Raw genomic sequence first — 14,178 nt, 5'->3', positions numbered from 1 at the left:
CAAGAATACCAAAGTATTGTGTTGGTTTGCTCAATGACTGTAGTCTGCTGAAGAGTGTTGTGTGTTGTAGTTTATGTAGTCTGACTGTATAGTATACCAAATTTCCTATCTTCCTTGGGAAGCAAGGCAACAGCTCTTTTCCAACAGCAAAAAAACCCAAATCACAGATTTAAAACCCACAATCCCTCCACTTCAATAGGTCAAGGCTGTGCAAAAAATGGCAGTAGGACTGGGATTAGGATTAAGAAATCCTTGGCCCCTTGCCCATGCTCGGTCAACCGGATTTCACTGCCTCGCCTGCTTGTGCTCAGTCACACATGAAGACTCCCATGCCCGCCAAGTCCATCTGGCTTCTGTTACTCTGCATGTAAAATAAGATGTAGAATTAGTGATTGTCTTGAGTGGGGCATCCTGCTGAGGATTGGCCTGTGTGTGTGAGCTCTGTGCAATGGATTTCACGACTCTTGAGTAAGAGGCTCGAGTTTTGTCAGCACTATGAGCTGCAATGCAGAACAGGCACATCCAGATGACGGAACATGAATGCCTGCTTTGCCACAGCATCAGGAGAAGTCAAAATGGATGAATTTACCTTATTTCTCAGCATTCTTCTCTGTGGCTATGCCCTCAGATCTGACACCTGTTTGATTTTATATTAGCAGTCTCAGTCTTAACCTCTACTGGAGACAATTATATTTTTGTAAAACGTTTGAATACGTAGGAACATGTTACAGAGAATGTGGGGATAAAATCCATGGTGGAGATAGGTCTTTCTCATTTCTAGCAAACAGTGCATTTATTTACATTGTATTTTCATGAAGGGAAAAACACAAAATAATTATGACAGATGCACTTTCCCAGTTAGTATATTAATGTGATGTAGAAATAAAAGGAAAAATCATGTTTTCTTTGGTACACATCTATTAAATTTCATTTAAAATAGATTAAATAAAAGGGTGTTATAACTTGAGACTTCCAGAGTTTGATCAGTGTAACATTACTTTCGTTAGATGATGTGTAGGAAGAGAAAAAATGTGTATGTAAAGTCAGTAAAGACGTACTGATTTGAATCTCAGGCAGTGTAAATTAACTCTTTTTCTTATGACCATGTTTTCTACATTGGGGCTTATATGGGCCTTATAAGTGATTGCAGTTTAACTGCAAAAAAATATCAAATTTTGAATTTATGGAAATAGCCACTTAGAGCTGATTATTAGTATCCTTTTCCAACTCTTGGCTTTTTTGCTTCTTGAGTTAATTCTGTTGGTCAACCTTTTTCTTGGAAACATCTTAGTTCCAAGCTTCTTTAGGCTTTAAGTTAAATTTATTTTGTAGTGATTTCTGAAACTGTTGTTTTTCAGAAATGTTGCAGATGAATGCAGAAATTACTTTCATAGTTGTAACTATCAATGGTACAGAAAAAATACAGTCAGATTTTTATTGCTGAACTTCACCCAAAACACTGTTTATTGTATTGGCTGAAATGTAAATCTTCACAAGAGGAGTGTATTATAAATAGAATAATATAAGAAAATGGAAGGGGGTAGTTAAAATTATGAGGTCTTTCCGCCCCCCCCCCTCAATGAATGGTCTCAATGATGGCACATTGGAACAAAGATTTGTTCACTTCTTACTGACTTCTGTTTCTGTCAAACTGCTTATTTTAACCCTTATGTGGTAATTGACAGTAATACACCCTTTCAAGCCAATGAAAGAAAGAACAATATATGTCCCATCTGTAAATACCTATAGAATAACGTGTGAAAGGAAGCAGCATCTGTTCCTCCCAAAGCAAAATAATTTGTTTCAGCTTTTGTTCTGTTGTAGAAGTCAAAACTTGTATAAGAAGAATCTCTATGCAGAAGCGATAAGAGATGCCAGCAGCCGCGCTGACAATGAGAACGTGACACCTACCAGCAACAAGTTTCGGGTAACTATATTAATGTGCAGTGGAGAGGGAAGCAGGAAGGATCAAAGAGTGTTAGGGATCCACTTGAGATTATCCATCAAATAATTCACATCTTAAATATATTAAATAACTGCCAGAGTCATCAAGTGCTTTGCTGTGAACCCTAGTTCATCTTACCTCATTGTTATCCCTCAAAGTTCACAGCTGCCTGGATGTATTGCAGCCATTAGCCAGTGTTATTGTTAGCTTTGAACACAACAGTTGGGGAACTGTGTTCTAAATTAAGGAAATGGCAATGTGATGACATGGCATATCACAGAGTTATTTTCACAGGAAAGTATGCCCTTCGTAAAAAAGGCTTCTTGGAAGCCAAGTATTGTGTGTGCTATGTGAGATGTTGAACTTTATTTGGGGGGTTGACAAAATTAAATGTCTTTGCATTAGAGGCTGCTGCCTTGTAAAGAAAGACAACCAGGATGTTGTTGGGCAGTTTGAGAGTGAATATAAAATACAAATTTTGCACTGGTGTAGGTAGAAATACCATCATGATCTGGTTGTACTGACCTGTTTCTGTTGTCAGTTTTGAAGTTGCATCATAGAATTTGACCCCATCAGATTTAATCTAAGGACCTGATTCTCAGTGGCATTATAATGACATTACACTGCTGGGCAACATCAATTGAAACTTGAAGTTGGCAAAAGTGACATAATTGGCATCTGTGGCTCCTTCTGTGCCCAGTCTGAGACTCCTTTCTCAGAATGGCATGATGTACGCTGACAACTTGTCTGCACACACAAATCATTCAGCTCATTCAGCTGTAATGCAGGTATCCCCATACTTCTTCAGGTAGCATCATGTCAACTAAGCAGCGTACACTCTTCAAAACAAGCATAGTTGTGCCAGTAGAAAAGGCTACCAGAAGAGTTGCTACTTGTGTGGGATTGGTGATTAACTCTAGTGAAGCACATGCATTTTTACTGGAGTAACTGCACACCTGATTTTCTAGTATAGGTATTACTGAAAAGTTTTAAAGCCTTCCAGACTCAGCTATAGCTGGAAAGGTACAAGAACTGTGTGTGCAGTAGGCATGGTCACAAAAGAATTAGACTTTAAATGGCCCAAAGTTTGACTTTACTCCAAATCTTTGAGTCCAAAAAGAGATAAGCTTGTTCTACTTGGGAATCTGTTTGAGGGGTTAAATATAATGGAATATTTATAGTGCAAATCCAAGGATTTTTAATCAAACTGAAGAAGGCTTCACAAGTGTTTTAGATTGAGTGTCTGGCAGGATTTGTGAGTGGGTAGCCACTGAAACACACTATCAAACATATGTTGGGAGCATTGAATTTACTTGACCCTGGTTATGACATACCGTTCCTTAGCTGATCAACTACATGCTCTTGTGGACCCTTTATTACCAGCACTTTGTTCTTCCAGGTACTGGACAGCAAATGTGCTGAATCACAGTGACATCATCATGTGTTTACAGTAGAGACAGAAAACACAGTTTGCAAAATATCTGAGGCTGGGAAAATCATAAACATTTGTTGGGACTGAGAACAGCTCATTGCCTGGGAGCAGTGCTCTAAGAGGCCTGCAGCTCATCAGCTCTGTCCCCACCTGCTGTTATCCCCACAGTTAATGCTAGTGGTCAATGACATTTTTGCTGAGTATAAGAGTAATTAGACAGCTAAGCAATGGACTGAATCAACAAAACCTAATCCAACCTGCTCATCTGTTACACACTCGTGTTAAATTTCACCCTGCATTCTTGAACTGGGAGACATCAAATACATTCAGAAAATAAATTATTGCAAATGGCTTGTTACAGACTGGAAGAGGAAATCACTGACCCTTTGCTAATTACTGCTGCTTACACACTAATGGATTCCTGTGGTTTCATACATGTGAGATTTTCTCTGTGCTGATGTTGCCATTGAGTGTTAAATTCCCTGAGGCTTCACGCATGCACGAACTCAGGTTAGAAACTGTAAAGTTGCCAAAAACCAGGAGGAAGTTTTTAATTTCTACTGTTCACTTAAAGTAGTTTATTTGGGAGCTTTATGTAGAAAAAGAGATTATACTACATTGGGGACAGAAAACTATAGCTCCTCAGCTCTTAAGGTACTGGAATACTGTTTTGGGTGCTATTGATTTACACAGCATTAATAACCTTAATGAAGGACTTCATATGGAGACTGGATGATATGTATGCACCATAAAGAGCTCATGAAATTCACTCTTTTTGCAGCCCACAGTGCTAATGCTTCTTGGTGATGCTGGGGAGAGGGAGTGCAAAGACTGTCTTGTTCTTGCCCATTTGTGGAGGGTTAACGTAGGGGATAACGAGCTTTTACACTATCACACATATCAAATGCTAGGTATTGTGATACTGAAACTATGCCTATAAATTATCCAAATGTCATTCACTTCTTTCTTTACTTCTATTCTGCCAGCTGAGGCTACATTTAGCTGAGCGTGTGTTTGAGTGTTTTTTTTCACATTCCCATTAGAGTTCCATAAGCCAGGCTAGGTTTGTCCTAGGCATATGTAAGCCTTGGTAAACTTCTGCACATGCTTGGATTTTGATACTATTCTGAAACGTTTCATCCAGCAAGTGTTCTGCTTTGCACAGTCAAAGGTATTTTGCAGAACTGTGTCTAGCTGAATCTCCTCTGGGGGTCTGTCCCATGTGGGTTAGCAACTGTAAGCCTACAGATATTACGTAAATGAACTGATGCCTAAATAGTCACACCTGCTACATCTGTGATCCATCCACATAAATCCACCAGTTATCCACCTGGACCACTGAATCTGTCAGTCCTCCACTGGAACATCTTATTTAGACATATTTTTTCTTCTCCTCTGTCTGCTCCTTACATGTCCCCCTTTACTGGGTTTCTCTCTTTCCCTCTATACCATTTCAGCACAGTGCATCACATTGCTTTCCTCTACCCTTGTTTTTTTTCTGTTTTGCCCCTGGACTTTTCAGCATATTCTCCCAGAGGGTCCTGTCTTCTGCTTCTGTGGTGTCACTACCATTGTCACGGTGGGGTGATGGAATTGCACACACCAGGTGGTGCTGAGAGCCAGAAAAGGAGGCCCGCATCCTTGTTTGTGTCTGACAGGGTTTCCTGCTGTCTGGCTGCAGGTGTCTCTAATATTTTAAAAGTGTCCCTCAGTACTATGCTGAGGATTGATTTTCATGTACTTTTGTTCTTGCATCTGGAAAGGTTGATTTGCAAGGCAAAAGAATGAGTAGTTCTTTACTAGATTGGGACTGGACATTTTCCAAAGAAAGACCAGGGCTGTCATCAACTCAAATGTTTAATTATCTGCAGGGGAAGGGTCATCCCAGAAGCCAGGATGACCTTTTTCCTTCTGCTGTGGTTGGAGTGTGTGGCCCTTCTAGTTTGTCTCTTGGGTTTTGGAAAGCCAATTCATTTGATATTAATTTGGGCTTTATATTTGTGCATATTGTATGTATTTGCAGTTTGCAGTTGTTAAGGAGTGTAACAGTCCTCTGGAGACTAAAGCAGTTGATTTAATTGGGTGTGAGACAACAGATCCTCATCCTGCCTGTCCTTCAGAATATGGTGAGTGGGATTTCCTTCCTTATTAGATCTTTCCTCACCTTCGTACCAGCAGGAGCAGAAGCTGATAGAGGAGAAGTAGAAATCAAAATTATATTTCTGGCCTGTTTATAGCTCTTGTGCACAGTAGAACCCGTGTTTGTATTGCTGTGAAGAGACCATTCAGTCCTTCACTTTTCACTTTATTCATAAGAAAATACACTACAGCAATGCTTTCACACTCATAAGAAGCCAAGTGCTTCTCAGGATAAAGATATATTTTTGCATTTATATAGAATTTCACAGGTTTGTCTCACAGTAAGTGAGTTACGCCCATCATAGTGATGGGAATTTTATATCCATGGAAAAATATACTTTGACAGTGTTTATTCATTCAGGCAGGATAACTGATGTCGTGTGAGGAGTCCGGGTCTCCCCAGAAAACTTTTGCCCTGCGGCAGCAACTGCAGTTCTGCTTGTTGTGCTAAGCAAGGTGTTTGACTTCTTAGGGAGTGTTTGGTGCTTATACGAAGATGAGATGAATGAAGGAGATGTGCCTCCCATCCCCAGTGCAAATGCAGCAGTCAGCACAGAAACACACAATGGGCTTCCATGGCCCACAGATTATCAGCTGGACCACTCCTGAGTTTTAGGAAATGCTGCCTTATAGATAGCAACTGAATCTCCTAGCTGCTCAGATGGTGAGAAATGATGGAGAAAGACTGGTATTTTTAACCATTTCTCTTATTCACCATATGTATCTCCTAACTACAGAAGTCACTGGAGAACCCAGTTTGCATCAGTCCTTTAGAAATGCAAAGACAAATGTTTGAGGACACTCGAATGGGCAGGCATCTTGCAAGATTTTCAGAATTGCCCATCCTGTCCTTAGACATATGTTGGGCAGTCACTTTATTCATCAGTGGAAAATATGTCTCACATTTCCTTTATTGGGCTAATATTGTGAACATATGTAGAACTGTATCATCCAGTGAAGGAAGCCTGATGTTTCCCATTAGGAGGCTCTGTTTTCATTTATAGTTTTATCAGATACAGCTATTGGAACAGAAATTTCTCATGACAGGTGTCCGATTTTTCCATAGTAGAAAATTGCAATAAAAGTGGTTCAGCCATTTTAGACAAGAAGACTGGTAAAAAATCTGATGTCTTTTCTAACATGTTAAAGGAAGTTCTTATAATACGCCAATGAATAATTCTAAGATAATTTGACTTTGGAACGGGGGCTTTAATTTAGACAAGCAGGTGGTCTTTCTGACATGGGCATGCATTTGCTTATTCTTGTATATTAAAATAGAAAACCATGAAACTTGCCCAGGACAAGTCACTTCTTAAAATCTGTAGCAAGTTCTTGACTTTGCCCCTTTTCCTTTCCCTTTCCCTTTCCCTTTCTCTCTCCTCTCTCCTCTCTCCTCTCTCCTCTCTCCTCTCTCCTCTCTCCTCTCTCCTCTCTCCTCTCTCCTCTCTCCTTTCTCCTTTTCTTTTGACATGAATTGTTTCTGTAATTTTCTGAACTTGATTCCGTGCTTGCTTTCATAGCTTTCCTCTCTCAAAACTGTCATTAGCTTTCTTTTAGCTTAGTTATTGTGAAGCTTCTCAAATCACTGACGGTAATACATATCCATTTTCTCCAGTGGAAGAACAGCCGATAATATACAACAAAGCAGCAGAGGCTTTGGCAGAAGATGAGCAAGAACAAAGCTATCGACAAGAGGTTCTTGGTGGAGAGAACTTGTGTCAGCCCACGGGGGCAGCGAAGGTCCCTCCCCAGGCTCCCTGGAGCATCTACCCCAAGTCCCCTGTGGAAAGGGAGAGTTGCGAGCTTGGCCCGGCCAGCCTGCTCATGCAGCCAGACTAGAGGCAGCCTGGGTTTGAGTTGGAAAAGGAGGAAGAATGAAATCAGTAGAGGATGGGAACTCATGAAACACTGAAGCAACCCTCATTTTTTTCATTAAAATCTGCTTTAGAGAAAACAAACAAACAAACAAAACCACAAATCAGAACAGAGAAGTCCTTGCCACTCCTTCCCTGTCATCTCTGCTTGGAAGAATTACTGTGAGTAGTGTATTAACAATGAGTACTCTATAAGTATCACTTTGAGGGTCACTGCTGCTAACTTCTTTAACTGCCTGCTAAAAGGACACTGAGGGAAAAACAGGCTAGCGGGTGATTTGTCAGACTTGTTTTTAATGGAGTTCATTGCAAGTAGTGATCTTTACACATACACGGAGTCCAGAGAACTGCCACAACCACAACTACAGAGAAACTGGAATGGAAGATCATACAGGAAAAGGAGTTAAAAATGAATCTTTTTACTAAAATATTGTTCATGGACCCTTTAAGCCTCTTCCCAGCATTGCTCTCAGGCCAGTGTGGCTTCTTGGACTTTCACCAGAGATATTCTTGTATCTGCTTCTCTAAATGAGCACCAAATGGGGTCTTGCATTTCTCAGGTTTGGTGGGCTGGAGGATTGTGAGCATATGGTATTAATGATGGTCACATCTGTTAAGTGAGAGGTTACATTTGAGAGGAAAGGTGATTCTTCCATTAAATTTTCCAGTCTACATTAGTCCTTCAGAGCATTACAGGATTGTTTCTGCTCTGCTCACTGCAAGGAAGCACGTTCTGGAGATGTTCTTGCCTCACAGAAGCACAACTGGCAGCAAAACCTGGTCCATTATATAGGACTTGGTGTGGAGAAAGAAGTCCATTCAGTCACTGCTCCAAAGGAACAGGAGGACTGGGACAAACAGAAACCACATCAGTTTGGACAGACTTCAACATAACTGATTTGTGCTGCCTGATAAAATACGTGGGATCAATTGGAAAACACTACCACACTTTTTTTTTTTTTTTTTTAACTGCTTTCTAACAGCTACAGTTCCCTTCCAGTTATTTACTAAGAACTAACTCATAATGCTCTGTTGTACACAGAGTTGTAGATTAGTTGTTTATCATCTCGAGGGATTTTCACCACTAGTCTTGACTCCTGAAGGGTGTTCTCAGAAGGTTTTGGAAGATATCTGTAAAACAGTGATATTACTAATAAAGTGTTAATTGTAGGGGATCTCTCAATCTTCTGTCTTTGAAGCATACTACTGTAACTATCAGGCACCTTTAAATTCCACTACAGAACCCACCACTAGTGTTCCTTGTAATTAATTAGCTGAATAATAGTGGCAAATGTTATTAATTTGTGTGCCTAACATCCTGCTTTTGGGGTTTTTAGAATTCTGCCAGGAAGGTCTGGGATGTTGTCATTTGGTTACCAGGTCTGTAGTCTAATGATGAGAAAGTGTGTTGAAAGGCTCTTCTTGTCCAAAACAGTTATGCACTTGAGTAACTTTGCAGAGTCAGTTCTGATTTATGTTGGTATAAACAGTAAGAATGTTGAGCCCAAGTTGTCTGAATTACCATAAACATAATGCTCTGTTGTCTTGAGAGTTGTCACTTATTCATCTTCTGAAGTGATTTTTGCTAGAGGTTTTGAATTGCTGAGTCTGTTTTCTAGTCACATCAGTTCTGAATTCATGGTGAACATGTAAAACAGGCATTTTCACAAGTTAGTTGGAGCCAGTAGCAATGAAGATGCCTTCTCTTGTGTGAATGACAACAAGGCTGCTTCCATGGAAAGAGAAGTGGTTGAGGAGGGCTGGCATACTAAACTGTGTTCAGCAGAGAGCAACCACTGGGATGAACCATTAGTATTTGGTAGATTTTGTTGTAAATTTAGTATAATTTAATTGAATTAACGCTGTCAAAGGCATCTAGTTTGGATTCCCTGATTTTTCACAGGTCATCATTGATGTTGTGTATTTTGATGGGAAGAGAGTCCAGCTATAAAGGCCCTGATTCAGTAAAGCATTTTATCTCCACGAGAGCTAGACAGTAAAATGACTTTGATCCCTGCACTTCGATTATCTCTGGTGAAATATGTTTGTGTGCTTAAAATCTGTGTTGTGTTGAATGACAGTCAACATTTAGTTGGAAGTTTCCCTGCTCAAAGAAAATAAAGCTTTGTAACTTCACATCTTGCCTAAACAGACTCCTTACAATTTCGTTTCTTCTTCTGTCCTGTGTTTTGTTTGCTTTACTTTCCTTCAGTGTAAGGATCTAATTTTAAATTTGATAGTGTTCTTTACAGAATAAGATAGGAAAATCGAGCTGATAGGTTTTTGTAATCAGGGTGTTTTGAGTTTTAAATGTTGCCTAAACTCAAAATATTTAGTGTAAAACCTTGAGACAGTATTTCAACACAAATATAATATATTTGGTTTATTTGTATGTTTATAAACCTATTGATTTATAGAATAAAATAAGATCCCTGGCGTCCCACTTGTTGTAAAAGAAAAGAACACAAAATTCTGGTTTCAGTTAACTCACGTCATGTTTGCTGATAGCTCCATTGGTTTCATAGAGCTGCAGTGTGTTGGTGCAGCACATGCAGATATCATGGGTTTTTCTTTCACCACTCAGCAAATCTATACTGATGAGGATTATCTTCTGTAGCTCATGGGTATATCCCAGCTTGAATATGGTAAGTTTTTATTTATTATTTTAGTCATACATTCCCATAAACTGGTAGGAACCATATTCTCCTTTTGCACACATTTAAATGGCCCTGTTACAAATGTTGCTACTTGCTTGTCTAGAAATATTATCCATGGCTTCACAGTATGTTTTCAAACTGGTCTTCAAGATTTTATTGTCAGGCTTTACATGCAGATCATTTCAAGTCAAGTGGTTGAATCCTGGAGGATTCTCATTTTTTTCTGGCTAAACTTTTTTCAAGTATGCAAAACCAAAAACCCCAAAACTTTTAAATTATTAGACTTTCTGGGTATGTAGCTAATGTAGTATTGATCTCAAATCCCACTGGTATACTCTGACTTTAAAAAATGAAATCAATGTATGTTATATTAAGCTGTAAAAGAGGAATTCAGAAATGTAGAGGGAAAAAGCTTGACAGGTCCAAAGTGCTAAAACTATTGGGCACTTCTAAAGAGCAAGGGAGAAAATGAGTTTATATAGTTTAGTAAATCCTGACTTTACTGAAATTGACATTTCAATTCTCTAAAGATGTATTTTCATCGTAAACAAATGAGGAATGATTCATACTCATTCATGATGAACATAGGCAGTGTAATGGTTCCTAGTCATAGGAATGTATGACACGTCTCATTTTAAGTGTCTTTTACAGTCACTTGCAGCTTTGCAGGAATTTATCTGTTCAGGCAAAAATTTTTCATTCTGGTAATCTCTTTCACAATGAAAATATTTCTTAAAAAAAAATGAAAAAATTTTAAAATAATCAGAACAGTATTAGGGGAAGCCTCTGCTTCATCAACATATATTGTGGTTTTGTCTTATTGGGAGTCATTTTATCTCATGTTATTTCAGGGTGATGCCTACACTGTTCAGTTAGTCTTCAGAACACACTTGGTGTTATTGCTTCATTCTGTGATAACCTGCCATCTTTATCTCTGTGCATGTGAAAAGGAAAGATGTTAGTGGCATTAGAAGCCTCCCCCAGAGCCCCAGGAATGCACCCCAAACACAATCTGTGAGGGCGATAGCCTAAGTTGGCTCACGTTCCTCTGATCTTTTATTGAGACTGCTGTTTAATGCCAGTTTTGATGCGGACCAGGGACAGCCAACTTTGTGAAGACTATTCATCATGGGATTAACTTTCAGGCACTCCTCAGTACTGAGGTGGACTAGATTCAAACCAGTGAAAAGCCTTTGTCCTTTCTAACCAGCCTTAGGGGCCCTCAATATCCTGCAGCTTCAAGGCTTTGGAGCTTGACTTTTGAGGCAGATGCTGCAATAATCAACTATAAAGATGCAGAAACCCTTTTGTATTGAGACCCCGGCCACCATCACACCTTCCTCCTCAAGCCTGGGTGTTACAACCAAAGTATCTTCTCCCTGCCTTTTTGGAGGGGATGGTTTTGACTCTTTTCTTCTATTAGATAGAAGCAGAAGCTAAACCAAAGCCTAGGAAGATTTTCCACACTCTATAGATCAAGACACTGTAGTCTGGCAGCTGCCTTTTTTACAGGTAAGAAGTCAGGATATGTCTCAAAGATTAATTTTAAGAACATCTGAGTCCTAGACCCTTGTTTTTGCTCACACCCACTGCTGCATGATGCTTTTACCTCTCCAGTCATCCAGCTTTACACTGCATGCCTTTCAGATGCTACAGTTCACAGACAGCCTTGTCCGTGTAACCCCTAATCTGGCCCCATCAGCCTGACCCTTGCCATGTGCTTATTATGGGTTATGGGATCCTGTCTGCCAGCCAATTTCCAGTTTGTGGCCATATTTACCTTACCTGCATGGCCTTTATCCAAACCAATTTGGAATGCTTTTAAAAGTAAGTCAAAGACACCATGTAAGGGAATTTCTCACTTTTATGTGAGCAGCTACTGGAAAGAGAGCAGCTGGAGTCCTGGTTAGTTAATAAGCCCCCTAGGTACTAATATGATGAAAACAATGAAAAGAATACTTTAAGGTATAAAAGAATTATCTACTAATGCCTATATAAAAAAGAGATTTATTTAAAAACCAACAGTTTAACAGCCTTGTAGTTTCATGACCCAGCAATTTTTGTGCAGCTCTGGGCATTTTATTGATTAAAACCCAACAAGTTTTACGTGCTGTATTCAGCCTACGGAACATTGTGCACATTTAATGGACATGATCTTTGTTAATATTGATTGCACAAAACAATACCTTTGAGTGTGCTGTAATAAATGGAGAGGATGCACAGCTGATATTTCATTAGTCTACTAACAGTAGCTAGTCATTATGTAAGAGCAGTGAAAGTGTGCTATATATGTTTATCCTTTTTCACTCAAGAAATAAATAGAAATATTTAGGTTAAGATTTTAATGGCCATCTTGCTCTTTACTTGTTTGCAAAAGAAAGTGGGCCCCAGCGCTGTGCAGCTTTTGTGCAGTGTGTGCACCTGCAAATAGTAAGAGTTAAGAAGAAGAAACATGTATTTTAAATAGCTCTTGAAAAGTAACCATTTAAAAAAAGAAATTAATAAACTAAATAAACTAAAAAAGAAATCAATAAAAGAAATCAATGCTGAACATCTCACTGGAGACCAAAATCACTAATAATTATGAGAGATCCAAAGATCCCTACAGCATTTGTATGAAACAGTAATAGAGTTCAAACTTATTTCCGCTGGCCTTAGTGTTGCTCATTAAAGGTTTTAGCAGAGACCTGGATACAGTCGCATTCAAGTGAGGTGTTTGGAATTAAAATACAGATAAAAGGAATAAGGTTAATCCAGGTCAAGGGAACAGACCAAAACTGAGATTGCATAAGATTATAGTATCTTTCCTCATTTCTCCAATGGTCAACAGCATTAGGTTTAGGTAACACTCTTCTCTGCAAAATCTCCTAAATGGGAGCCCAAACATGGTATTAACTGTCTATTTTTTGGCTTTGTCAGTATCTTTTATCACTATACAATGATTCTTGGCCTCTAAGAGGTTATTGTTTGCCTAAACCCAGAAATGTGCTAAATACCACCTCCAAGAGAGTGAGATATATAACAAGGCACCCCCCTACTGCTTATTATATGTTGCAATCATAGTAGTTCTTTTCTCATACCTAATAATGCTTATCAATTGTAGGAAGTGAGTACATCAAAACACATTGTGAGCCCATATTTATAATAGTGAACAAAGCACAACCCCAGAGCTGAACACTACCAATTTCTGAGGCGGTTGGATCTGGATCTAATGTATCTTGTGGTGGGATATAATAATAAACCAAACCTGAAGTCTTAATCCAGCCAGAGGTTCCCCACGATATAAAGTGGTAATAAGCAATCAGGAGCACTTGGTTCTGCCCCTCACTCCACTGCTCATGGGGTGGCACCAGGCAACTAACTCAGCAGGTCTTTGCAAGCTTCCTCCCCACTTGAAGAAAAAAGGAGATGGAAAGAAAGAGAGAAAGAGCAGGGCACAAGAATTCTTACATACATTGTAATATTTCTCAGTGTGGCATGTTTTTTGATCTTTGAAAGAAATTCTCAGAGAAGGCCTATTCTTATGAACAAAGCTAACATTAAAATTGTGGGTCTTGGAATCAAACTGACTGAGATTTGCATTTATTGCTGCTCCAGAGACAGATTAAGACCTGTTTGAACTGGATGCAATTTTAGCACAGTTGTTAGTGTTGACTCATTTTACACCTTATCCGAATTTAACCTAATTCTCACATAATTACATGCAAAGAGTGAGTTCTGTACACCCTAACTCACTCAATATTTTATTTTTTCATGATGTTAACTAATCTTTCTGGGTAAAACTCAGCCCTTTGTCTAGATCCTGTTCAACATAGAGTCCAAGTTAAATCCTGAAACAGTTAAACTGTACTAACCTTTTGTGTAGAGGTGAGTTCACCCTCTGTTTATGTGTGTAATGATAAGCAGATCCAGGTCTAAGATTTTAGAAATTCTTCACAGAACAGAAGTACTGAAGCTCCTCATCACGAGCCTTCAATAAGCAAAATACAGGTATGTTTGCCTCAGTGTGTATTTTAGGATGAAGGGTGCATTAGAAGCATTTGAACGTATCGGTGCGAGGTCTTCTGATCTACAATAACACAAGGCACGCAGTGTGAAGTCTGGTTTAAGAGTCTCTTCAATTAAAGATTT

At 39.1% G+C, this 14,178-nt stretch overlaps 1 protein-coding gene across 2 annotated transcripts in view; it reads left to right on the top strand.

Moving 5' to 3' along the window:
* EGF (epidermal growth factor) overlaps positions 1-9,526 on the top strand; it is a 61,172-nt gene extending 51,646 nt beyond the window's left edge. The window contains exons 23-25 of one of the 2 annotated variants that reach the window (XR_010472458.1): positions 1,808-1,927; positions 5,401-5,503; positions 7,132-9,526. Coding sequence is in view for 1 of the 2 variants with exons in the window: in XM_005515250.3 (XP_005515307.2) it covers positions 1,825-1,927; positions 5,401-5,503; positions 7,132-7,355 (430 nt within the window). In the remaining variant the exon portion in view is untranslated. The remainder of the gene's footprint in view (positions 1-1,807; positions 1,928-5,400; positions 5,504-7,131) is intronic. The other variant, XM_005515250.3, reaches the window with a different exon arrangement.
* Positions 9,527-14,178: the final 4,652 nt, after the last annotated feature.

The sequence above is a fragment of the Columba livia genome, chromosome 4 (assembly GCF_036013475.1).
Source record: "Columba livia isolate bColLiv1 breed racing homer chromosome 4, bColLiv1.pat.W.v2, whole genome shotgun sequence".
In the NCBI taxonomy this organism is placed as follows: Eukaryota; Metazoa; Chordata; class Aves; order Columbiformes; family Columbidae; genus Columba; species Columba livia.
Note: the sequence above shows the minus strand (reverse complement) of the source record. Positions and strands in the feature narration are given on the sequence as shown.